This window comes from Peromyscus californicus, unplaced genomic scaffold (genome assembly GCF_007827085.1).
Source record: "Peromyscus californicus insignis strain IS unplaced genomic scaffold, ASM782708v3 Scaffold_7__1_contigs__length_154581171, whole genome shotgun sequence".
In the NCBI taxonomy this organism is placed as follows: Eukaryota; Metazoa; Chordata; class Mammalia; order Rodentia; family Cricetidae; genus Peromyscus; species Peromyscus californicus.
This window is the reverse complement of record NW_026294595.1, coordinates 10,865,439-10,889,850: the sequence shown is the minus strand read 5'-3', so window position 1 is coordinate 10,889,850 and position 24,412 is coordinate 10,865,439. Positions and strand designations below refer to the sequence as shown.

The following is a 24,412-nucleotide window of genomic DNA, read 5'->3' as shown; positions in this document are numbered from 1 at the left end:
CACACACAAGTGCAGGTGCCCCCAGAGGCGAAAGGGCCACTGGAAAGAACTAGAAATTACTGGAAATTGTGTTAAGTGTGGTGATCAACATCAGGTATTAAGCTGACTAACACGGTACCCAGATATTTGGTCAAGGTGGGCATGGTGGTACACATCTTCCATCCTAGCACTCAGGAAGTGGAGGCAGAAGGATCTCTGTGAGTTCAACATTAGCTTGGTCTACACAGTGAGTTCCAAGACAACCAGGGACCAGAGAGAGCTTGTCTCCAAACAAACAAACAAACAAACAAACCAACCAACCAACAAACCACCCAACAACAAACCTAAAACATCTGGTCAAACATTCGGATGTTTCCGTGAGGCTGTTTTTGGATGAAAAGCTGTTTAAATCAATAGGTGTTGACACGACAGCTTAGCCTCCGTGTGGGTGGGCTTCATGCAGTCTACTGCAGGCCTGAGATGGGGGCGGGGCAGCCAGCATGCTGCTTTTGACTGCAGCCTTTCACTGACTCTCCAGACGACACAATGCCCCGAAGACGGTGGACCTGTACCTCAGCTGTGAGCCAACTGCTTACAATTAATCCTAACAGTTCTGCAGAATCTTGGCTAGCAAGTTCCAAACAGCACTGCAGTTCTATTAGAGACAAGTGTGGGCACCCAGCAAAAACACCAATAGAAAACAAGACGGGTGCCATACGCACCAAGACTCAGTAACTGTGAAATCAGATGATGGGTCATCAGCTGCATGAGACATTAGCGCTTCTGAGGGAGTTCTACATTTGTTATACTAAAAGCTCTTTTATTTACATGGGAATTCAGGAGAAGAATCACCATACTTTGCAAAATGTGGCTAGACCTCAGGAAGTCCTTCTTGTCTGGCCAACCTAAGGCAAGACTACCATTGCCCTGGGCCCTGTGTGGGCAAGGCCTTCAGAGGGAATGGGGTTCCTCGCTCAGCGCCTTCTTCCTCAGATCTGCAGAGTCAAGGCATTCCTGGGTAGATGGGACAGAACCTAGATCTCCTCCCCAAAGACCAGGCTGGGCAGCAGCTCAGAAGCGGGAGTGCTCCCAGCTGGTGTCCTGGCAGCTGCCGGGACAGAAGTCTTGTGGGGGACAGGCAGGGGTGGCCAGCCTCTAGAGAAGAACTACTTCCTGCCTCTGGGCTGAGCATTCTTCGAAGCAGCAGGAAGCAGGGTCAGCAGGGGACACGGGTCTGTCCAGCTGCTTCCCATTCCCAGGGGTGCCCACTTGGGCCAAATGAAACAATGGGTTGAGGACAATCTTGTCAGGAGGATGGGCTGGCTCGAGGCATCTGGCTTTGGAATTGCTGTAACTTGACCGTGTATGCCAAGCTGTTCAAGGGACAGAGGCCACACCGAGAAACAAGGCAATGGTGCATCTCCAGCTCAGCACCCTGCAGGAAATGGTGCTGCTGCCCTGGGGGCTTGGAAGGCCATGCATGGAGGAGCCTTCCAGAGAGGCCAGCTCAGCAGGGACATGACCATCTCTGGTTTCACAACAGGAAGCTGTGAGACAACGGGGTGTTTTCAGGGAACTGAAGAGCCGGTCCATTTGGCGAAGTCAGGCTGCCAGCCTGAGGTTGCCCAGTGCCCTCATCTCAGCACCCTGGGTGGGTGGGGCACAGGCCTGTCCCAACTGTCCCATCGTGGTATACCAGCATGTCCTGAATGAATGAATGAACAAATGAGGTGCTAGAGAGCCTCAGGCAAGAGAAACAGTCCCAACTCTAACCCCTCATGCTGAGACACCCAGACGCCTAGGAAATTCATTAACAGGACAGTTATGGCTGGGCCTGGCTTTTACCAACACTACCCCAGACAGATGGTGTCCAACCAGGGGTAGTCTGGCTGTCTGTGATGAGAGACCAGGCTCCTCAGGCCATCTGTCACTACATTCACAAGACTCTGCCAGAATGGGTGCCCCCAGCTTTACCACGTCCAACTCTGGCTTTTGCTGGTCTTTGCTTTGGGTCATCTGCATGGCACTGGGGTTGTCTTCAAACACCCAGGGCAGAAGGCAGTACTAAGCAGTGGGTCACAACCAGAGCCAGGGTGCTCTGGGATAATGCTCTTATACACTGTAAAGATTTGAAACTTGAATCGGTTTAGTAAAATGTTGATTGACTAGTAGCCAAGCAGGAAGTATAGGCAGGGCAAGCGGACTAGGAGAATTCTGGGAAGAGGAAGGGCAGTCAGGAGTCGCCAGCCAAAGGCAGAGGAAGCAAGATGAGAATGCTGAACTGAGAAAAGGTACCAAGCCACACGGCTAAACATAGATAAGAATTATGGGTTAATTTAAGCATAAGAGCTAGTCAGTAATAAGCCTAAGCTAATGGCTGAACAGTTATAATTAATATAAGCTTCTGTGTGGTAATTTGGGAAGTGGCTGCTGGGTATTTGGGAATTGTTGGTGGAACAGAAACTTCTGCCTACACCAAGGCCTGCTTGTTAGGACCCCAGCTTTCTTCAGAAGTGTGTGCCTCTAGGGCCATCCTCACTATCGTGACCTTGCTTTGGCTTCTTTATGAGGACAGTTACTAATCTTACCTAGTTGCCTGGGACCAGTACTATGTCAAACATAATCCAGAATCTCTGTCTCCATCTCATTTTCACTCCCATCTGAGGGCTTGAAATCCTCGTCTTCTTCCTCCTCCTCTTCCTCCTCGCCTTCCTCTCCAGACTCAAACATCAGCTGTCCTTTTCCACGATCAGCCTTACCTGGGTCGGAGAAGAGAGCTGTACAAGAAGGGAGAAGGAGGTGTCGCCCAATGCAGGCTTCCGAGGTGGTCCTAGAGTACATTTACTATGACTGGTAGTTGGTCCTGGAGAAGCTACTATGGAAAGAAGGAGGGTGGAGACCCAGGAAGGTGGAGACCCAGGAAGGTGGAGACCCAGGAAGGCATTTTTGAAGGCATTTTCTGGAGAGAGCCATGAGCAGCCTGGGACCCTACGCAGCTTCAGAGGACACACACCATTATTCCCAGAAAAGGTTCACAGCCTTAACTGGAGATTGAGCCCATGTCCCAAACATAGCCAGGAAGCCCTGCTCTACTCCAATGCCTACTGTCTACCTTGGAAGGAGTCCTTTGCAGACCCCCTGCCTAGCAAGTGCCTCACTTTCCACTGCCCCAGGGGCTAGCTCTGGCTTGGTTTGAAAAAGGAGCTAGGGAATGCAGTGCGGGGCGGGGCCATGGGCCCCACAGGAGGTAATGAGATGGACAGCATGAGGGTCTCCGGTGTTGTCAGGAACAGGTCTGACGTTTCCTTCCACATAGGGCTCTCACCAGGCCTCTCAGAGCGGATGGTCTGCAGAATCATGAGTGACATGGTGTCCCTCAGGTGGTCGGTGGTCTTGGGGAGGCACCAGCCGTCTCTCTCTGTACACACACTCTCTGTCCCGTCATTGCGGTGAACAATTTTCTGCAACCTGCGGGCAGAGGAGGCTGTGTGGGCAGAGTCCAGGGACAGGGCTCTAGGGTGAGAAAGTTATACAGAGCCCCAGGGTGTGGCTCCACGTGTGGTGGCTCATGGGATAGAGTTCCAGCACAGCTCTATGGCCATGGGTTTGTGGGAACAGGATGCCAATGGGGAGGCTCTTACACAGGCTCTGTGTGACAAACAGTGCTCAGAGGGAAGTCTCAGAGGTGGTGGGTAATGAAGAGCTTGCAGGGATGAATGGTCCCAGCTGGGTTCCTTAATATTTTGCTGTCTCTGGACAGCACCACCCCAAAAAACCCCAAAACCAAACCAAAAACTAAAAAAGTGTACAAAGCTGGGTGTATCCCCAGGCACACTTTTCTGCTAGCAGTCATGCTCTCCCTAGACCCACATGCTGCTGTGTTCCTTTCCAAGCTGTGGCCCCACTCTTACAGGTGTCCAGATCAGGAGCCATGTCAATCAAGGACACGCTCAGGAAAAGACTCTAGCAAAAGCAATTGCTACTAGCAAGCAGGGCTGCTTTCTACAGGGCACAGTGCAGCCACAGTTGCTGGTTCCTGCCGTCTAGCCCACTTGGCAGGACCAAGGCCAGCACCCAACTCCCAGTGGCATAGTCTCCCTGAGCGCTCACTGCAGGAAGAGCTGCAGAGAACACTGGTCTTATTCTAGTGAGTTCTAGCCCAGAGTTCCACGGGCCATCCGTGGCACAGGACCCCTCATACATACTCCTCCACATTCAAATCACACAGCTGGTAGAACATCTGTCGATAGGGTGGCAGAGCCCCTTCCCGGAAGATGTAGACTGAATCCTGAGGAAAGGAGGGGAGAGAACAGGATGGTTAAGAAGTCCCCTAGGGTCTAACAGTGCTGAGGACAGCCATGCTGTGGCTTTCATGGGAGTCTATGGAGTTGGCTTGTCCCCAGGCCCAGGGTGGCCAGCAGATGTGGAGAAAGGAGGCTCTCACTCCCCAGGAGGTTCTGGAGGGTGGAGGCAGTCAGGCCCTCCTCAGACCCCTGGGAAGCCTGCCAGTTTACAGCATGGGGCCGCCACCAGCCTGTACTGGGCTCTGCCTTCTGCACCTTCTAAAAGGATCTGGTCTACTCCTTACCAGCTGTTTCTAATTAGTCACTCTGTGTGCCCCTGCATGCTCCCTGGACTGCTTTTTGGGGAGGAAGGCAGGGTTTAATAAGTATCATTTTCTCTTTTTTCCACTTGGAATATAGCCTTGAAGTCAAGGATAAGGTCCCAAGACGTTGACAGCCAAGGTATGATGGTACTAGAGGGATTAGCTGTCTTCCTCATGTCGCCTGTCTCTGCTGAACTTAAATTTTCTGTCACAGCCACTCAAGCAGGGACTCCAGGGTAGAGAATACACTAGCTTGGCCTTTCTTGGGACTGTAGAGGGATCAGGAGAAGTATGGGAGTGTGCTAACCACTGTGGGGTGATACTGATGAAAATGTGAGCCCTGGAGGTCTGGGTCCATCCCATCACACATGTCAACCCACAGCTGAGCCCCAGATGTTCTGGTCTGGCCTGTGCTCATGTCTACGCCTGAGTCCTGTCATCTTGGCAGCAGCTACAGGCCTCAGGGAGTCAGGCTCACCAGGGGCTGCCACACATCTGCTGGTGTCAGATGTCCCTCCCCAGGACCTGTCACCACCTCTTTGCCCAGATGGCCCAAGTTCCCCATGGCCTTGGGTAGATGGTACTCCAAATTCTCATTTTGTTTCTGGAGGGGTCTGAGGTAGGAGTAATGCCAAGGTACTTGGTAGGCAGAGAGTGGGGTCAGTCAAAGATCCTTCCCAGGGTCACAAGTGCCCAACCCTGCAAAGATGCTTTATCCCCACACTTGACCTTCCACTGGAGCCTGAGGGCACTTACCTTGAGCTTGTACTTGTTGTAGGTCAGTTTCCGTGGGCCGTCTGTTCCTGATGGGCCCAGGCCCTGCTTCAAGTCATGCATGGTGACAAGCTGGTTGGCTACATGGGAGCAGGGAAGTGCTCTGGTATAGAGGGAGTGGGGACCACCCTGCCCGACCTTTCACACTTGTAAGGAACAGCCAGCAGACCTCTCCCACCTCCCTTGGCCATGTCCTGATGCAGGGGTCCAGTCACTTACACGTCTTCTTGACAGTGATGGGAAGGCTGTAGTTGTACGTGCTGCGCTTCGCTTTGACAGGCATGTCCCTGGAGCCATAACCTACAGGCAAGGGCCATGTCAGAGAGAAGCAGGTGCCCAACCCACTGGGGCAACTGTCAGGGGTTTAGAGTGGCCAACTCCACCTGCCACCTACAGAAGGAATGGACAGCAGCACGTCTAGCAATTCTCACACGCTGTGCATAGGCCCTTGTTTATAAACTAGAAAGCCACAACACAGCCAGTAAAGAGGTGGCACTTTCATTTCCAAGATCCTTTATATTGTTCCACAGATTCTCAGAGGGGGAGGGCTTAAGGAGGGAGGGTGGGGTACAGAAATGTTTCTAGTCACTCCATAGGAATAGACTTTTTTTTTTTTTGAGACAGGATCTCACTGTGTAGCCTTGATTGCCCTAGAATTCACTATTCAGACTATACTGGCTTTGAATCCACAGAGATCTACCTGTTTCTGCCTTGTGAATGTTGGGACTAAGGTATGTGCTACCTTTAATCTCACACGCTGAGATTAAAGACACATGTGTCTGCTAGGAATAGACTTTTTTAAATGTGTGTGTAATTTTAAAATTTTAAAAGTAAATACATACATACACACACACACTTAATTTTAAAATTATGTGTGTGTGTGTTGGTATGTGCATGTAAGTGCAGATGCCTATGGATTCTCTGGAACTGGAGTTCCAGACAGTTGTGAGTCATCTGACATGGTAATGGGAATTAAGTAGGATCCTCCATAAGCATATGTGCTGCTGTAACTGCTGAGCCATCCTATTTGGCCCCAGAATAGGGGAGAGTGCTAGAGACGGTGGCTGGAGAGGTGGCTGTGCAGACATGAGAATCCAGGTGAGGACCCAGCATCTGCACAGCAAGCTGGACATCCGCACACATCCTGGGACCCAAGCTCTGGGTCTGCCAGTGTCTATGTACCAGAGACAGGGTCGCTGAGGCTTGTGGGCTTCCAGCCAGCTGAGAAAATGTGAGTCCCAGGTTCATGAAGAGATTCTGTCTCAAAGAACTAGGTGGAAAGTGACATAGAACACCTGACCCTCTTTTCTGGCCTCCAAGTGTGTGCACAGGAATGCTCACGTGCACACACACATGTGCTTATACTCAAATACACACATATATAAATCTTTTTTTTTTTTTTAAAGGAGAGTGCTATAAATGGAGGACACAAAGAGACAAAGACAGGAAATAAACTTATTTTTACCGTATTTCATTCCACAACGAATTCGAAAGTCAAGGACTTGATAAATTTTGGCATCTGGGTGTTTTCGAGGGTCATAGCCAAAAACAGGAAATAAACTTATTTTTACCGTATTTCATTCCACAACGAATTCGAAAGTCAAGGACTTGATAAATTTTGGCATCTGGGTGTTTTCGAGGGTCATAGCCAAATCGAATCCACAAGCTTCTCCATGGACCTGTTATCTAGAGACCAAAAAAGTACAGAGTGTGAGGTAGGGCCAAGGGTCCTCTAGTACCTGGGTGGGGACCAAGCCCCAGTGAGGAGGAGGACCTCCTTGAGCTCTGAGAACATGGCTTTAGAGCCCCACCTTTGACAAGGTTCTGTGAGGATAAAGTGACATCAGGAGTCTCCACCACTGCTCGTGGTACTCAAGGTACAAAGTGACAACTGTCCTAGCGTGTGGACCCTTGAACTGCTCTTCCAGTTAGAAGTAATGTTCAGGGAGGGAAGGCAGCTTTCCAGGCTGGAGTCCAACAGTGCCCCTGCCCATCATCAATCTTTGAGGGCATGTTTTATGCTGGCTCCCCTCAGCAGGTAGGACGCCTTTCCTTCCAAACTTTTAGGAACCTCTGTACCACAACCCCCTTCTCCATCTTCTCCTGGGAGGAATCAAGGGTGGACTTCTTCCACTAAGCCCCACTCTGTATGGGTAGTTGAGGTGAGAGGTGCTGTCACTCAGGGGCCTGGACTCTGGGCCGCAGGTAGCTCTGCCACTCATTGGCTACAGAACCAAACATGGCATGTCAACTCTCTGGGCAGCTTCTCCTCAGAAATAAAAACGGACTCTTACCATCACCTACAGGAGAAATAGAGGCAGTGACATGTAGCCTCACCCAGCATCAGGCCCTTAGGAATTTCTCACTACAAGGTCACTATGTACAGAATGCTTACCTATGACTTAGATAATGCTTCTTTATCTAAAGTCATCAACACCCAGCAAGAAACATTATTAGACGGTTGAGGTGGACCACCGAGCTTTGAAATTTTTCTGTTTCTTTTTTGTGTGGATGCACACACACACACACACACACACATACACACACACACACACACACACACACACACACGTAGGTATGCATGTCTGTGTGTGTGTATGGGTGTATGTGAGTGTGCATGAGTGTGTGCACATGTGTCGGTATGCATGTTTGTATGTTTGTGTGTGTGTGTGTGTGTGTGTGTGTGTGTGTGTGTGTGTGTACCAAACACCAGAGGGTGTTGCTGGTTGTCTTTATCACTCTTCACCCTAAGTTTTAAGATGTAGTTCCCCAGGATCTGTCCAACTCTACTACTCAGTGCTGGGGTTACAGGCACACGCCTCCAGGGCCAGTTGCCACCATGCCCAACTTCCATGCGAGTGCTGGGGCTCCTCCAGCCTGGGCAGCAAGCACTTTGCCCGCTGAGCCACCTCCCCGGCTCTCTAGTTTTAACAAGCTGTGTCAGGGTGCCAGGTGGCAGGGATGCTAGGAGGGATGCCTACCTTCTGTTGCCATGGCTCTAATATGTCACATCAGGGATCAAGGACCACACTGGTGGGAATCAAGGGGAGTGTGAGACTATCTGCCACTTACCATGTAATAAGCCATGTAGGGAAGTAAGATCTTGAGCTTGTCAGGGTGGACACTGACGTTAGACTTGACAGCATTCCGTGACCAGATGGGACGAATGTCAAAGAGCTAGGGAAAGTCACGAGCACAGTCTGAGAGGAACACCAACAGCTACTGGCCTTCTCACATCAGTTGTCCCTGTGTGTCTGGGCCCCAGTGGGGAGGGCAGAGACTCAACAGGCCTCCAGGACCCACCACTTACCAGCCCTCATAAACCCCTTCCTCCCTACTCTGAATCCCTTCAAGGCATGGATGACACATCCTGCACATGAAAGTGGGGTCCTGAAGTGAGCAAACGGTCCCTGTCCTTACGTGGTTTACAGTGCAATGGAGCAACAGGGCTGAGCAAGCACATGCTACAACCCCAGAGCCCTGATCTTCCTAACCTGGAAGCAAAGGCTGGAGATGGGACTTCAGGAAGGTCAAGGGGAGGGCCTGGTCCTGAGGAGGGCTGGACAAGGCCACTGTGACCAGAGAATGGAGGCCAGGGCAGATGAGCCACAGAGAAAGCCTCAGTGACCACTGAAATTCAGTCAGAGCTGGGTTTCTGAACGACCTCGTCCTTGAACAGGGTGTAGCTCCAGTTTCAACAAGGAAAGCCTCCCTGGGAACCTGCTGTTTAGGCCTGTGGACCCAGCAGAAACCCAGTCTCCTGCACACAGCACCTGAAGCCCCGAAGAGACTACAGTGCCCTATGACATGTCTCCAGCTCACCCCAGGATGAAGGCACCACAGTCTGCACATGACCACATTCCATGGGTTTGTTACAAGTAATAGCTCTGCACAGGTTTCTAGATACCAGCTCCACATTCAAGTCACAGCCCAGCAATGACCGGTTCTCTGGCACCCCAAAGAGACCCAGCACAGTGTCTCCCAGCTCTCTTTTTACTTTCTGAAGTAGTCTAGTTGCCAAGGCTAGCCCTGAACTCACTCTTCTGACTAGTTGCACTACTCCTGCTCCTGGGGTTATAGGCCTGTGCCACCAAGCCCAGCTTCTGACACAGCTTTCAGATGTAACAGCTGGAGGTAAAAATACGCCGCTCCCCCCCCCCCCCCCCCCCCCGGCCCCCGCCCCGTGCTAACCAGCCAGTGCTAGAAAAGCCTAGCCACCCACGGTGGTGCAGTACGAGTGGCCCAGCAGGCTGGGTGGGGCAGGAGACTCACCTTCCTCAGCTCTTCCTCCACCTTCTGGTCTATGGGGTTGGTGCAGGCCTTCTTCCATGTCTGTACTGCAGCCTCCAAAGGCTGTAGAGGTACCTCAGGGTCCTCAAAGTTGACAAAGATGGCATTATGGGGGCGCCGGGCTCTACTCAATCCAATCAGGTTCTCGCCTGAGATGGAGGGATTGTGGTAGCCTTCCCTGTGGACAGAGAGAAGCTTAGATTACCATCCCAGGCACAGGCCTGGCCAGGCAGGCAGGGACTCCAGCAGGCATGCCTCACCAGTAGACCATACCCGTGTGCTTTTCTCTGGATTCAGAGGAGGGAGGACCTCAGCACTGCCTGCTGGAGAAGCATGTGCCGGGAGGCTGCCATCAAAGGACAGAAGGGCTGTAACTGCCTGCAGGGCCACAGGGAAACTCTGGGGTCAGTGGCCTTGAAGGAAGGCAAGGCCCCAAAGTCCCAGAGACTGGGGCATGGGAAAGGGCACCATTGCAAGGCTGGTGGCCTCCCAACTGCAACTGTATCGAGCCCCACACAGCAAAATCCAGCCAGTGCAAAGCTGGGTACAAACTAAATGCCCATCAGCCACATATGTGGACAGTGACGTGAACTCTGCCTACTTACATGAGTCACTCAACTCAAAATGATCCTCCAAGGAAGGAGTTTCTGAGGAAAGTAACTGAGGCCACCTAGATTAGGAAATGTGTCCAAACAGCCTCTGTTACAGGAACTCGGCCTTAGCCCCAAGAGGCCTGGCTGCAGCCATCTCTTAGCCGACTGTCCCTCCACCTAGCAGAGCGTGACTTGGCTCAGAAGCATCTGGACAACATGGGTCAATGAAAAGGATGCAGTCAGATGGTATTACCAAAGCCCAGAGGTTAAGCCAGGGTTCTACCTGTCCACACCCATAGTGTCCAAGAGCAAGAGGAACCCATGTGAACTGTACCCTGTGGGGTGATGTGGCCTGACCTCTCTGCCCTGGAACAAACAGACCACTTTGTGTGTGTGTGCACGGAAAGGGGTGAGAAGTGGGTGAGATGTTTCTCATACACAGGGGTACATAAATCTCTGTGCCTTCCTCAGTTTGTTATGAACCTTAAAAAACTGTTTGTTTGTTTATTTTGGTTTTTCGAGACAGGATTTCTCTGTGTAGTTTTGGTGCCTGTCCTGGATTTTGCTCTATAGACCAGGCTGGCCTAGAACTCACAGAGATCTCCGTGGCTCTGCCTCCCGAGTGCTGGGATTAAAGGCATGTGCCATCACCACCCGGCAAAAAATAGTTTTCAAACACACGCACACACATACTCTGTACATGTATCAGCACAGAACATGCCTAGGAGGGTGGTTCCTGAAGCCAGCAGTCACCAGAAACAGCAGACAGACAGACATTAGTATCAAGAACCCCATGTGTACATCCTCAGCTTCAACAATTACTGCCATACAACGGCCTCTGCTTCCTCCACTCACCCACCCCACAGTACTTCAAAGTGCATTTGACTCTATGTCCTCGATGTCACAAGCCCATTGAAGCCATCACCTTTTCATGTGTTTCTACACCCCTTAAAATATATTTATTTTTATTTATGTGTATGTGTATGTTTATGCAATATGGGTGAGGGTTTTGTGGAGGCCAGAAGTTGTGAGCCACGTAATGTGGGTGCTGGGAACCAAACTCTGGTCCTCTGGGAGAGCAGCAAGTGCTCCTAACCACTGAGCTACCTCTCCAGCCCCTTCTTTTAAAAATCAATCCCCAGCTATGTAACCCAGGCTGGTCTAGAATTCCTAGGCTCAAGCAATCCTCCTCAACCTCATTCAGTTTTATCCTACTTTTCTACATGAGTACATACCATCTGCAAACTTAAAAACACACACACACAAAAAACCACAAGTGGTTTTCACATTGGCAGACAAAATATGAAACGCGGGGTCAAGTCGGTGCTTTTTTTCAAGCGTGCCTGTCAGGAACCACCCCAGGTAGGTGCGACACTACCCTGCTTTAAAGTCGTTCTCCCTGAGCCCCCAACACCCTCAAGAAGGAAAGTAAGTGGTTGGCCTTCATGTCAGAGAGGAGCAAAATGGGGGTGGGGGAGGCTGCCTCTGCGGCCCATCCACTGCCTCTGGCTAGCTCTATTGACTACAACACTCTAGGTCTGTGGAGAACTGCTGGCAGGAGCAGAAGGGGCTCAACACCCTGCCAGCCTCCCCTCTGGACACCCAACCCCCTGAGGTAGACAGCCAGGTCCTCCTCCCCAAGGAAGGTCAGCCTCGCACGAAAATCAACAGTGCCTGGGAAGAAAGGCAGGTTCTTTCCATGTGCGGACACCTGCTCAATCACTAGAGGAAGAAAAGGGGTCATGCCCTACTTCAGAGGCTTGGACCAGCTGCCTACCAGCCTCTGTGTGCAGACTGTGGCACAGGTGTCCCACTTCTGTGTACTGCTCTTCCTACTACAGGTGTAAACTGCTTTGTGAGGAGATGAAAACACATCAGAAATATGCAACTTTGAAAAAGCAATGAAGCAGCTGTCCATAATGGCATGCGCCTTCAATCTCAGAACTAGGGAGGCAGAGGCAGGCGGATCTGTGTTGAGTTCGAGGCCAGCCTGGTCTACAGAGCAAATTCCAAGACAGCCAAGGTTACACAGAGAAACCTTTTCTCAAAAAAACAAACAACCCTCCCGCCCCCCGCCCCAAAAATAAAAGAAAAAGCAAAGCAAGGTAGCTCAGTGGATAAAGGTGTTTGCTGTCAAGCCTGATGACCTGAGTTCAAACCCCAGGACACACATAGTGGAAGGAGAGAATTGACTCCTACAAGTTGTCCTCTGACTTCCAAACATGCACTGTGGCATAGTCATGCCCACAAGCAGGTGAACACACTCTTGAATACATGCTAGCATGCACACACACACACACACCCCCCACTCACTAAATAGGTAAATAAATGTAATAGAAAAAGAAGGAAACAGTAACCACACCCAGTATTGGATTACACTCTCATGCCAGGCACACTGCACACCTGCAAGGGGCTTTGGCAGGGAGGCAATGGCACTTATGCTTTTTGGTTGTATCTTTTCATAATATTTTTTTCTTTTTCTTTTTTTGCTTTTTCAAGACAGGGTTTCTCTGTGTAGTCCTGGCTGTCCTGGAACTCACTCTGTAGCCCAGGCTGGCCTTGAACTCACAAAGATCCGCTTGCCTCTGCCTCCCGAGTGCTGGGATTAAAGGCATGCACCAACACACCTGGCATTTGTTTTTTCTTAACAAGCACAACTCACTCTCGGAATCAAAAAAACAGTAGAAGAGGGGACAGGAAAGTGACAGACTGAACAACTCTGGAAGCACCTAAGCCTCTTTCTTTATTTTATTTGTATTTGTTTATTTATTCATTCGTTTGTTCATTCATTCATTCATTCATTTTTCAAGACAGGGTTTCTCTGTGTATCTCTGACTGTCCTGGAAATCACTCTGTAGACTAGGCTGGCCTCATCACCTGGATTTTTTTTTTTTTGTCAGCTCAGGGTGACCTTAAACTTATGACCCTCAACTTTGTGAGTGCTGGAATTATCAGCATGTAAACTATAATCCCAGAAGCTTCATCTATTTATTTATTCTTATTTGTTTGTTTATTTGAGACAAACTCTTTTTTTTTGTCCAGGCTAGCCTCTGCTTTAGCTTCCTGGGTAACTGGAGTATGGGTATACACTACTGCACCTCCCATTCACAGAAGTTGTTTGAGTTATCTGGGACAAGGTTTCCTCTCTGTGTAACAGTCTTGGCTGTCCTGGAACTCACAGAGAGGTGTGCGTCACCACAGCCCAGCTACAGTAGTTTTTAAAGCAGAGAACAACACACTTTTTGTGATGGGACCTAAGCCTGCTGGCACAGCCTAGAGATCTTGTTTTGTTTTTTTTTTTTTTTCCCAAGACAGGGTTTCTCTTTGTAGCTTTGCGTCTTTCCTGGAACTCACTCTGTAGCCAAGGCTGGCCTCAAATTCACAGAGATCCACCTGCCTCTGCCTCCCGAGCGCTGGGATTAAAGGCGTGCATCACTGCTGCCCGGCTCAGCCTCGAGATCTTAACCCTAACCCTGGCTCTGGGGTGGTGGCTGCCCATGCTTCTTCTGCACGGGCCTCAGCTTTGCTCTAGAATGCTTTCTCTGAACCCTTTCTTGCCCTACTCTGCTGTCACTCATTTCTACGGCCAGTTCACACTGGCATCTCGAGTCCCTCAGCCTACCCATACAATGTCTTCAATGCACCCATCCATTTGCTCACATTCTGTCCCGCTTCACAGCCGCCAGCCCAGAGCAGAGCCTCCCTGCCACGTGGTCTGCTGACATGGAGATCCAAGCGTGGGCCACCAGAGAACTCTATCAGGACTTGGCAAGAGTTTCTGTCCTACTTCCTCCCCAAATGGCCACCCTGGGCACATCTTCTGCTCTCCCTCACACTACCATTCGTTTTGTGCTACAGTAGCTGTTCCAGCACCCCCCTTGTCACAGGGCACAGAAGGCACCACGCGCCACGTCAGCACTCAGAGCTTAATTTTCTGAAGGCTGCACACAGCCAGCCAGCGTCTCCTTCAGAACACCAATGACCAACCACAGGCCGGCTCTCAGCTGTTTCCATCCTCTGGCTTATCTGACATGTTGACCTTGCTTCCCAAGGCTTCTTTCCCTGGGTCCCAGCTATCAGCAGCACTCTGCTCAGCAGAGAACAAAGCCAGCTAAACCACTGCTTGGGAAGCACACAACAAAATGAGAAATGCTATCTTTGTGTACATAATTTTGAAAAGGTACTAGGCATGGTGACTCAAGCCTATGATCCCAGCACTTGGGAGGCTCAGGCCAGAGATGGCGCAGGTCTGAAGTCAGCCTGGATGATGCAATAAGCTCTGGGTCAGCCTGGACTAGAGACAGACCTTTTCTCTAAACATCACAAGCATACAAGAAAGAACAGTGTGAGATTAAGGACCAAGCAAGGCCCAGGGATTGGGCAAGGCCAGGCTCAGAGCTTCCCATGTGGCCTGAAGACCCCAAGTCCCATCTACCTCCTCTGTAAAATCGGGATGACAGGGAACTGGCAAATTACCGAGAGGCTGACGCCAAATGCAGGCTCAGCACTTCCCCACCGCTGGCGACTGTTATTAATCTCATACTGGGAATGCTCCAATTAATTTCTTCCACATTAGTCAGTCTTGGCTCTCATACAAAAGGATTCTTCTTCCTTGTGACAATGTGCAGCTGCCTCCAGAGAACACCCACATTTGACAATGCCACAGGGTCCCATTCTGTCCAGACTGTGGGAATTAAAGCACTCATCTCACCGGTGCATGTGGTCTTATTTGGTACTTTTACAACCCTCAGATGCTCACCACTGATTCTGAGACACTCAGCACCCATTCTCAAATGGAACATGGAACCCAGCCTCATACTCAGTGAGCAAGACTCAGGGAGGGTCACAGTCAGCTTGAAGGGAGGCAGCAGCAAGCAGGGAAGGGCTGAACAGCCTTGGCAGCAACCTCCAGCCACGTAGGCAGATAGGGAGGTGGCAAGTGGGCCAAACGGGCTGAGGTTCTTCAGGGAGATGGCAGAAGGTGGGGCTACAGAGCTAGCGATGAACTCTGCTCAGACAGGAACCAGGAGGCCATGAGGTGGACAGAGGAGACAGAAAAGGGCTGGGTCAGAGTGGGATGTTTACACATAGCATTTCACAGGTAATGCCAATATTGACGACCGCAGGGTCCAAAGAGACCATTTCCTATCAGGAGCTCTCAAGTCCTATAGTTCACTGTCTACTAAGAATCATGCCAGTCTGTGACCACCAGGCCACTGCTTAGGACACCTGCCTTCTGAATATAGTCCTGATGCCTCAGCCCCAGGCCCTCAGCTGCACTGGGACAGGGGTGAGGGGTGGGAGGCTGCCTACCGGTGCTGTGTCTCAGGGCGATAGAAATAGTCCACAGGTGTGTCAAGCCGGGAGAAGATGGGTGGGGGAATGTAGAGTGGCAGCTCCTGGTGGAAGAACTCCTCCTTCTCAGGCTTGCGCATGAGCACTCTGTCATACATAGACACGTGCTCGCCACCCGCTTCCGTGTGCACTGCCAAGTATTGAAAGTCAGACATTCCTGGAAAGACAAGAGAACAGATGGCACACTCTCACTCAGGCTCTGGCACTGCTGTGCTGACACTCACATCATCTCAGGAAGGGCTGAATGAGCTGTGCAGCACCCTTCTGATTGGTGTGCAAATTAGTGCAGGGAGAATGGTTTGGGGGAGCCGGAAGAGCCATGGAACGGCAGGTAAAGTCCAGGGGGCTAATCCATAGAACACGGTGTGCCCCTGCTTACAAAACAGTATTTCCACCAAGCTCCAGGGGCTGCTGGTCCAGGGCCACACTGAGCAACAGTGTGCTGGCTCAATTAGAAAAAATACAACTGTGATACATTAGGAGCCACTTCCCCCTGGAAGGACGATCCTCATGGTGAACAAGCATCTGCCAGGACAACTTGCATCAATGCCCAGCCCAAGGGACCCTAGGTCTAGGTCCTATTCTCCTTTCCTTTTTGTTTTATGTTGGAGACATGACCTTACTGTAACCCAGGCTGGCCTCAAACTCCTCTCCCTTTCCTTCTTTCTCTTTGGATTTCCCTTTTTTCTTCTCAACCTTTTAGTCTCTTTAGATTCTTTCTTGGGGCAGCAGTTGTAACCAGCTGTGTCTAAGGCATGCTGATCATTTGCCAAGCACCTGCCACGTGGCTCTTTAACAGACACCATCTCTGTGAATCTTGTCCGGGGCCTAATGAACTCCTGGCTCTGTAGCCCCGGTGCACAGCCAAGGAGACAGAGGTAAAGGGAAGCTAAGGCACCTGCCTAAAGAAACTGGTGAGTGGGGGACAGTGGAAAGCAGGTGATGAATAAGAACAAATATAATGATGATATAAGTGTAGGAAAATGTTACAGTGAAACTCACTACTTTATATGCTAACTTAAAAATTTGATGACAGACAGACAAACAAACAGTTAGGGCTCATCAGGTATAATTCCAAAGTGAATGCTCTTTGGCTCTGCTTTCCAGTTCCTGCCTTCCTGCTTCCTCCCTGGAGTTCCCTGGAAGAAGCAATTCTGAATGAGGATCCTCCACTACAGGGGAGCCAGGCAGTAGTATCACAGTCCTATAATCTCAACAATTTGGGGGGCTGGCACAGAGGTCTGGTGAGCTTAGAGTTTAAGGCCAGCTTGGGAGAAGGTTCCAAAATGCGGGGTGTCAGACTGGAGCTCTGATCCCCAGTCTGATCTGGCCCCACACAATGGTTTATCTTAAATTGGAAAGTTTCTCATAGAACTCTAGATTCCCAGCTTCTCTTAAGGGTCTAAAAGGTTGAAGAGATGGTTCAGGGGTTAAGAACACTTTCTGAGCCGGGCAGTGGTGGCGCACGCCTTTAATCCCAGCACTCCGGAGGCAGAGCCAGGCGGATCTCTGTGAGTTTGAGGCCAGCCTGGTCTACAGAGTGAGATCCAGGAAAGGCGCAAAGCTACACAGAGAAACCCTGTCTCGAAAAACCAAAAAAAAAGAGAACACTTTCTGATTTTTCCAAGGACCCAAGTTTAGTTCCCACATCAGATGATTCACAGTTGTCTGTAATTCCAGCTCCAGGGGATTGGACACTGTCTTCAGACATCTACAGGCACTTATACACATGTGGCATATATACACATAAAAATAGAAAATAAACTCTTAAAGAGGGAGAAAAAGCCAGGTGTGGTGGCACATGCCTTTAACTCCAGCACTTGGGAGGCAGAGGCAGGTGGATCTCTGTGAGTTCCAGGTAAGCCTAGTCTACAGAGTTAGTTCCAGGACAGACAGGTCTATGCAGAAAGACCCTGTGTGCTGGGTAGTTTTATGTCAACTTGACACAAGCTAGCATCATCTAAGAGGAAGGAGCCTCAATTGAGAAAATGCCTCCATAAGATCAGTCTGTAAGCAGATAAACCTATAAGGCATTTTCTCAGTTAGTGATTGATGCAGAAGGGCCCAGTCCACAATAGGCTGGTGGTCCTGGGTTCTATAAGAAAGCAGGCTGAGCAAGAGATGAGGAGTAAGTAAGCATCACTCCTCCATGACCTCTGCATCAGCACCTGCCTCCAGGTTCCTGCCCTCACTGCTTCTGATGATGAACTATTATAAGGAACTGTGAGTGAAATAAACCCTTTCCTCCTCAAGTTGCTTTTGGTCATGGAGCTTCATCACAACAACAGAAACCCTAACTAAGACACTCTGTCTGAGAGAGAGAAAGAGAGAGAGAGAGAGAGACAGAGACAGAGACAGGGGGCGGGGAGAGAGAGAGAAAGAATGAATAAAAGGTCAGAAGGCAGTGTACCCACAATCTGTAAGGGACTGTTAACCAGAGAGGGGAAAGGCTGCATCCACAATAGGCAATGGCTCTGCCTCAGGTATGGGTATACCCTACCCCACTTTCCATGTGGCTCCACATCAGGCCCTGAAACCACCCGATACCACTACAGATGTCACAGTTACCCTGGAATTTGTAAATTGTGGAGATGATGCCAAGGATTTCCAAGTCGTACGTGACCTGGGGGTGGGTCTCAGCCCCCAGGGCACCTCTCCTCCGTCTTGTTCTTTTCTTGATCTGGAGCAGCAAGCTGCTGGTACTGAAACGGTTAGCGCACACAGGGTGGCAGTATGGGTCCTTGGGCCGGAAGTAGAGCTCAAGCCTCTTGGTAGGGTCAGTATAGATCTGCAGCAAGGCCAAGGGAGACAGGGGGAGCGGTAAGTAGCTAGGCACTCAGCAGAACACTGCTCCTCTTCCCACAGAGCCTAGCTGATGGTGACCCAGGAAGGGCCAGGAGGCACATATTCTACTTCTATCTCTTCGTTCCCATACAATTCATTTTCCAAACCCCAGTTTCTCAGTGTGTAGACAGTAGAGAAAAGGAAGTCAAAGAGCCTCCTTCTAATAGGTTATAAAGTGAGAGATAACTGCTAATTAAGTGAAAGTTATCATCTATCAAGTGCAAGGCACAAAAAGGACTCTCCTAGTACCACATCACAGGCAGGCTTACCATCCATCCTGTTTACTTCTGAGTTGACAGAAGCAAACTTTCAGAACTGACTAGGCTAGAGTTACCTATGCCAAAACTACTGGCCTGCTGCAGGATTCAATCAGTAGTCAGTCTCACAAGCAAGTGTTTCTAGATCCACAAGAGACTACATCAGCAGTAATGAGCATTCTGACAGTCATCGCTTAGTACTCACAGCCTTCAAGGCCCCAGTTTTCTTCTTATAAAAACAAAACAAACAGCAGTGGCACACACCTTTAATCCCAGCACTCGGGAAGCAGAGCCAGGGAGATCTCTGTGAGTTCAAGGCCAGCCTGGTCTACAGAGCGAGATCCAGGACAGGCACCAAAGCTACACAGAGAAACCCTGTCTCAAAAAACCAACCCTCCCCCACCCCCCCAAGAATAGTGTCCACCTCATGATACCGTTGCAAGAATTAAATTAAAATAGTAGTGCCTAACTCATGGTAAGCACTCAGCACTCACTGCCTCCATATGAACAAATGCTTGCCCCACATCTGGTAAGAGGAATGCAAAAAGTGCCAGCTGTGCCTGTTTGAACCAACAACGTACACTGGCTTGAGGTCACCCACAAGTTCAACTCCTAACTCCCAATACTCAGGACAGGGGGCCTTCAGGAAGTGCTCAGGAGCAACCTAGGGAAAAGATGAAAGTTAAAAGCCTGGGGGTTGGAAAGATGACTTAGAGTGTAAGAGTACTTTTTTCTGTTACAGAGAACTGGAGTTTGGTTCCCAACATCCAAACAATGAGTAGTGCACATCCACCTGTAATAAAGCTCTAAGGGATCCAACACCCTCTTCTGGCTTTAAGAGTCACCTGAATACACAACTAAAAATTAGGTTTAACTCTTAAAAAAACAAACAAACAAACAAATAAACAACCAGCCTCATTCCTCAGCACCCCCTTCTCACAAAGTACACCCACTGACCTAATGGAGTAGGAATGGGCCTAGACATGGCCTAGTACATCAGTACTCCAGAAACCCAAGAACAATGTATGAATGATGATCATCCCTATCAGGCATCCCTGGGTAAGGGAGAATAAGGATTCTGTCAAGGTCATAAAGTGAATAATGGGAACTCTACTGGCACAATCAGCTCTTTTCCACTCATGAAAAATGGAGCAGCAGCTCAAACGCTAGTCAGGCAGGAATTCAAGTCCCTGTTGGACTTGTAGCGACTGTCTGGCCTAACCTTTTCCTGTCCCCTTATCTGGAAAATGGAAATAAAAATAGTATCTAGGGTTGAGGATTTAGCTCAGTGGTAGAGCGCTTGCCTAGCAAGCACAGGGCCCTGGGTGTGGTCCTCAGCTCTGAAAAAATAAAAATAGTATCTAGTTCATTAGGTTGTCGTCAGGACTCATACTTGATAAATACTCATGACATACTTGATAAATTTTTATAAAATGGGGGACTTGTACAGATATTAGTACAGAAGTGAACAAGAGAGGTCCCCACTCTGAGTTTACAGTCTCAGTGCCGAGTAATAAATAAACTGGCAATAAATGTATCAAAATGAAATCTCAGATTGGAATTAACAATGGAAGGAGCCAGATATTAACTGATAGAGTCTAAGGTGTTCAGGGAAAACATTTCTAAAGAAATATCCCAAAATCTAGAACACAGAGCATCACTCCTAACCCCCCCACCCCCACCTCACCCCACCCCCCGCCCCGCTGCCTCAACTTGCTGTGTGGCCTTAAACTGTTCACTTGTAAAATACAGGCCTTGTAGTTCCTACTCTAGGGGTTCCAAGGACTGCAGCATGTAAATAAAGCACTTGGCACTTGCCTAATACAGAATACAATGTCAGCGAATTGCACCACATTTAACTTGCACCACTTTTAACTTTTAACTACAAGTGGGGCAAAAGTTCTTGTCCGGGAACTCACTCTGTAGCCCAGGCTGGCCTCGAACTCACAGAGATTCGCCTGCCTCTGCCTCCCGAGTGCTGGGATTAAAGGCGTGCGCCACCACCGCCCGGCGGGTCCAAAGTTCTTAATCCCTTTCCTCCAGTACCTCGGTTTTCTACCGAGAGAAATAAGGTCAGAGAAGCTTATTTACACACAGAAGCAAGCCAGCGCGGCCTCAGACGAACTGTGTTCCTGGGACAGATGTTAAGCATGCTACTCATATTTGGGGACAGAAAGAAAACAAAGCCTAACTCAAAGAAGGCCCTAGAATCTGCCTAAACTCTCCGTTGCCAAGGAAACAGCTCTCCCGCCCGGTAGTCCCGCCCATTCGGTAGATGCGGTTCTTTCCCGCGGTCCTGGAGTTTCCCAGCTCCTTACTCGAGAGACGCCTTCCTCGCCGCCCAGAGTCTGTAGCATCTTGGCCTCATTACGCACCACGCCCGGGTACTCCACGCACACCAGTCGCCGTTCCCGCCGTAGTTCCACAGGGATGGCGGCCTTTCGCTCCGCGTCCGGCTCCACCGCCGCCATGCCTACCAGTCCCGGCCCGGCGCCCAGTGGTCCGTCCCTCAAATGGCTCCCCGAGGCCTCACCTCAATGGTTCCGCTAAGAAATGGTTCCGGTCTTCCGTTCACCTCTCCCTAAATCACCGAAACTCGAAGGCCTTCCGGGACCAGCGTGCCACGGCGTCTGTTTATTTTGCGACACCACAGAGGTCCGGAGGGTTTTTGTTCGTTAAAAATGAAGAGGGGTGGACAGAGTGGCGAGACGAGGGCGTATCCCACCAACTAGCCCAACCAGACGAAGCCCGGACCCCGCCGGGTCCTTCCGGATATCCCGTCCAATGAGAGCTTGAAGGCGTAGCCAAGGCGCCTTCTGACCCGCCTCCTATCAGTGCGCTGGTTTTCGGATGTCAAACAAAAAACAGCCCACTGAATACATTTAGCCTTGCTTCTGTGTATATGAGTTTAGGGCTGACCACTTGAGATTGGATATCGTAGGGGCAACAATGGAGAACGGTAATTCTCAGCAGCCACTGATTGCCTGTAGCTCTTTATCTAGGGGTGGAGCTTTGTGAGGTTCCCCCATCCACGATGGTATGCACATGGTGTTGTTTAGGAGATCATATTGCTCTCTCTTTCTTTCCTCCTCCTCCTCCTCTTCCTCCTCCTCCCTCCTTCTCTCTCATTAATTTAATTTTCTTTTCTTTTTTCCTTTCTTTTTTTCTCTTTCTTCTCTTTCTTTTTTATTTTTATTTTTTATTTTGAGACAGGATCTTTCTATGTAGCCCTAGCTGACCTGGAACTCGCTATGTAGACCAGGCTGCCCTCGAACTCACAGAGATCTGCCTGCCTCTGCCTCCCGAATGCTGGGATTAAAAGCATGTGCCACCATGCCCCATTGCAGGACCAGATTTCTGACAGTCCTTAGAGGGATTTCTGGGTGAAATGGTGGGCTTGAGGCATTGTGCACCCAGTGCTCTCCTCACACCACACTCAAAGGTTTGAGCTCAGTCAGGATTCAGGCATCCTTCTTCATCCATTAGGCAGATACTGAAGACCTCTGTTGTGTGGAGGAATGGATCAGGAAGGCGAAAGTGGGTTCAGATGAGACACTGAGAGGCAGACTAGTCCAGGCAGAAGATGCATCCTGAGGCCAGGAAGCGACTATGAGAATGAAGTTTTGGAACTGCATTTGAGGCTATGAGAAGACCGACTGTGTATGGGCACCCCAAGTTTCTGAAGTGATTGCTCAGTTAAAGAACTCCATTAGAAAGGCAGAATAGGGGCTGGAGATAGCTCAGTGGTCAAGAGTACTTGCTCCTCTTGAAGAGGACCCAGGACAGGTTTCCCGCAGCCACATAGAGACTCACAGCTGCCTGTGACTCCAGTTGCAGGGAATCTGACAGTACTTCTGGCATGCATGCAGTGCACATACAGGCAAAACACTCATATACATAAAAAAATTTTAAATCTTTTAAAAATTTTTAAAGAAGGCAGAATAAATCACTGCAAAGTTTAGACAATTCAACATATTTTAAAAAGGAAAAGCATGAGCTGACATGAAGTATTTATGATTATTTTGCAATTGGAAGATCCACCCAGGAGCCTAAACCTTTTTATTATTTTTTAGCATGTGTGTGTGTGTCTGTGAAAAGACTAAAAGAGTGTGTCTGATATTCTGTAGCTGGAGTTATGGGTGGCTGTAAGCCACCCGATGTGGGTGCTAGGAACTGAACTTGGGTCCTCTCAAAGAGCAGCAAGCACTCTACTGCTGACCTATCCCTCTAGTCCCTGTGAGTACAATGAGCTGCCAGATAACAGCAGATACTGGGGAGCTGAAAAGGAACTGAACTAAAGGAGTTGTAGTTCTTGGCCTGCCCTCTCCAGTTAGGACTTACATTTTGCCATAAAAGATATTGTGAATAGTGAAGCCAGGATACCTCTTCAGAATTTTTCACACACTGAGAAAAACTTGCAATGTATATTTTTGTTATCCCTTGTTCTCCAAACACCATCTGATGGTTTGGTTTTCCAGAAAGGAGAATCTAAATAATATATGTATTTACTACTGCTCACAATGGTAAATTAACAAATTGATGCCCTCACATCACCACACCTCTGTGAGTCGGATACACAAGAGTCAGTTTCAAAGCCTTCATCGTCATCTTGCAAGGATGATGGTAAGATATTAGATGCACATTAAATTCGATATGTGGGATGTACTTACAGTGCCTGGTTAGCAAATTTTGCAACGTAGATTACTCATTTGCTGGTCATGTGAGGGTCTGATGAGGTACATATGTTTTTGTTTTCTGAACATGGTGTCCCTACCTCTGAATGAGGAGTTGGGTTTCTGAACTCAAACTACAAAGCTGCTTCTAAAGTACATGGAGCCTCAGTAAACCATCATCCACTGTAGTGACCCTCTAGTAGTTCCCTGTAATCTCTCTCTTCAACTTAGTGGTGTAAAAATGATCTTAGGAAGGGACCTCACGCTGTTGCTGTTCTCAGTGGCTCCCTACCCTTCTTCTCTCCACTGCCTAGTTACTGGCTCCTCATCATGTAGGTTTATCTGTAGGCTTTCCTTTCCCTAGGACTCCTCCATGACAATTTAAGCCTAGTTTGGTGTATGTCCTTGGTGCCCATGACACTCAAACTCACACACCAGGGAGCCTGTAGCAAGTCGTATTTATTTACTACCGGCCTTGCTTTACTATATCGGCAGCTTCCTAAGGGTTCGGAATCACAGATGACTGATTGACTGCAGTCCTCTCAGACCTGGACACAGGGGTAGAACTGCTCAGGAAAGATATAGTGAACCGGTGAATGAATGAGGCCATGTTCTTGGCTCATTCAAGCTGTCAATTCAATCCAGTCTCAGGTCATGGTCACAAAACACTGAATCAGTCTCATTCCATAGAGGAATGTCCTTAAGTGCACAGGAACCAAGAGAGGGGCAGGAGGGGAGGGAGAAGAAGACAAGGACCAACCTGAGGGCATCACACCAAGCTTCTGAAAGACAAAAACATGGTCCCACCTGGGATCTGAGCCAGGGAGGGCAGGCTGGGAGCTGAGAGGCGCCAAAGGGATCCGGCAGCCCATGAAAAGAACAGTGTCCACACAGGAACGCTTTTAGCAAATGCTGTCTCCCGCATGCCTGGGTGTTTGTGAGGCATAGATGATGAAGCAGAAAGCCTGCCCTCCTATAGCTTGCACTGAGTAGCAAGATCAACCAGCAAAGGAATTGGGCTGGGATGCAGCTCAGTGGTGG

At 49.5% G+C, this 24,412-nt stretch overlaps 1 protein-coding gene across 1 annotated transcript; it reads right to left on the bottom strand.

The window, feature by feature from the left end:
* Positions 1-778: 778 nt before the first annotated feature.
* Gtf3c5 (general transcription factor IIIC subunit 5) lies at positions 779-21,456 on the bottom strand. The gene is made up of 12 exons (XM_052724609.1): positions 21,017-21,456; positions 18,166-18,385; positions 15,556-15,754; positions 9,632-9,827; positions 8,432-8,536; positions 6,931-7,045; positions 5,579-5,659; positions 5,342-5,439; positions 4,185-4,267; positions 3,305-3,447; positions 2,568-2,756; positions 779-1,684 (listed from the first exon to the last, which is right to left on the bottom strand). Exons 1-11 carry the CDS (start codon positions 21,167-21,169, stop codon positions 2,593-2,595), a joined length of 1,557 nt encoding a protein of 518 aa, XP_052580569.1. The 5' UTR covers positions 21,170-21,456; the 3' UTR covers positions 779-1,684; positions 2,568-2,592.
* Between the last annotated feature and the right edge of the window lie 2,956 nt (positions 21,457-24,412).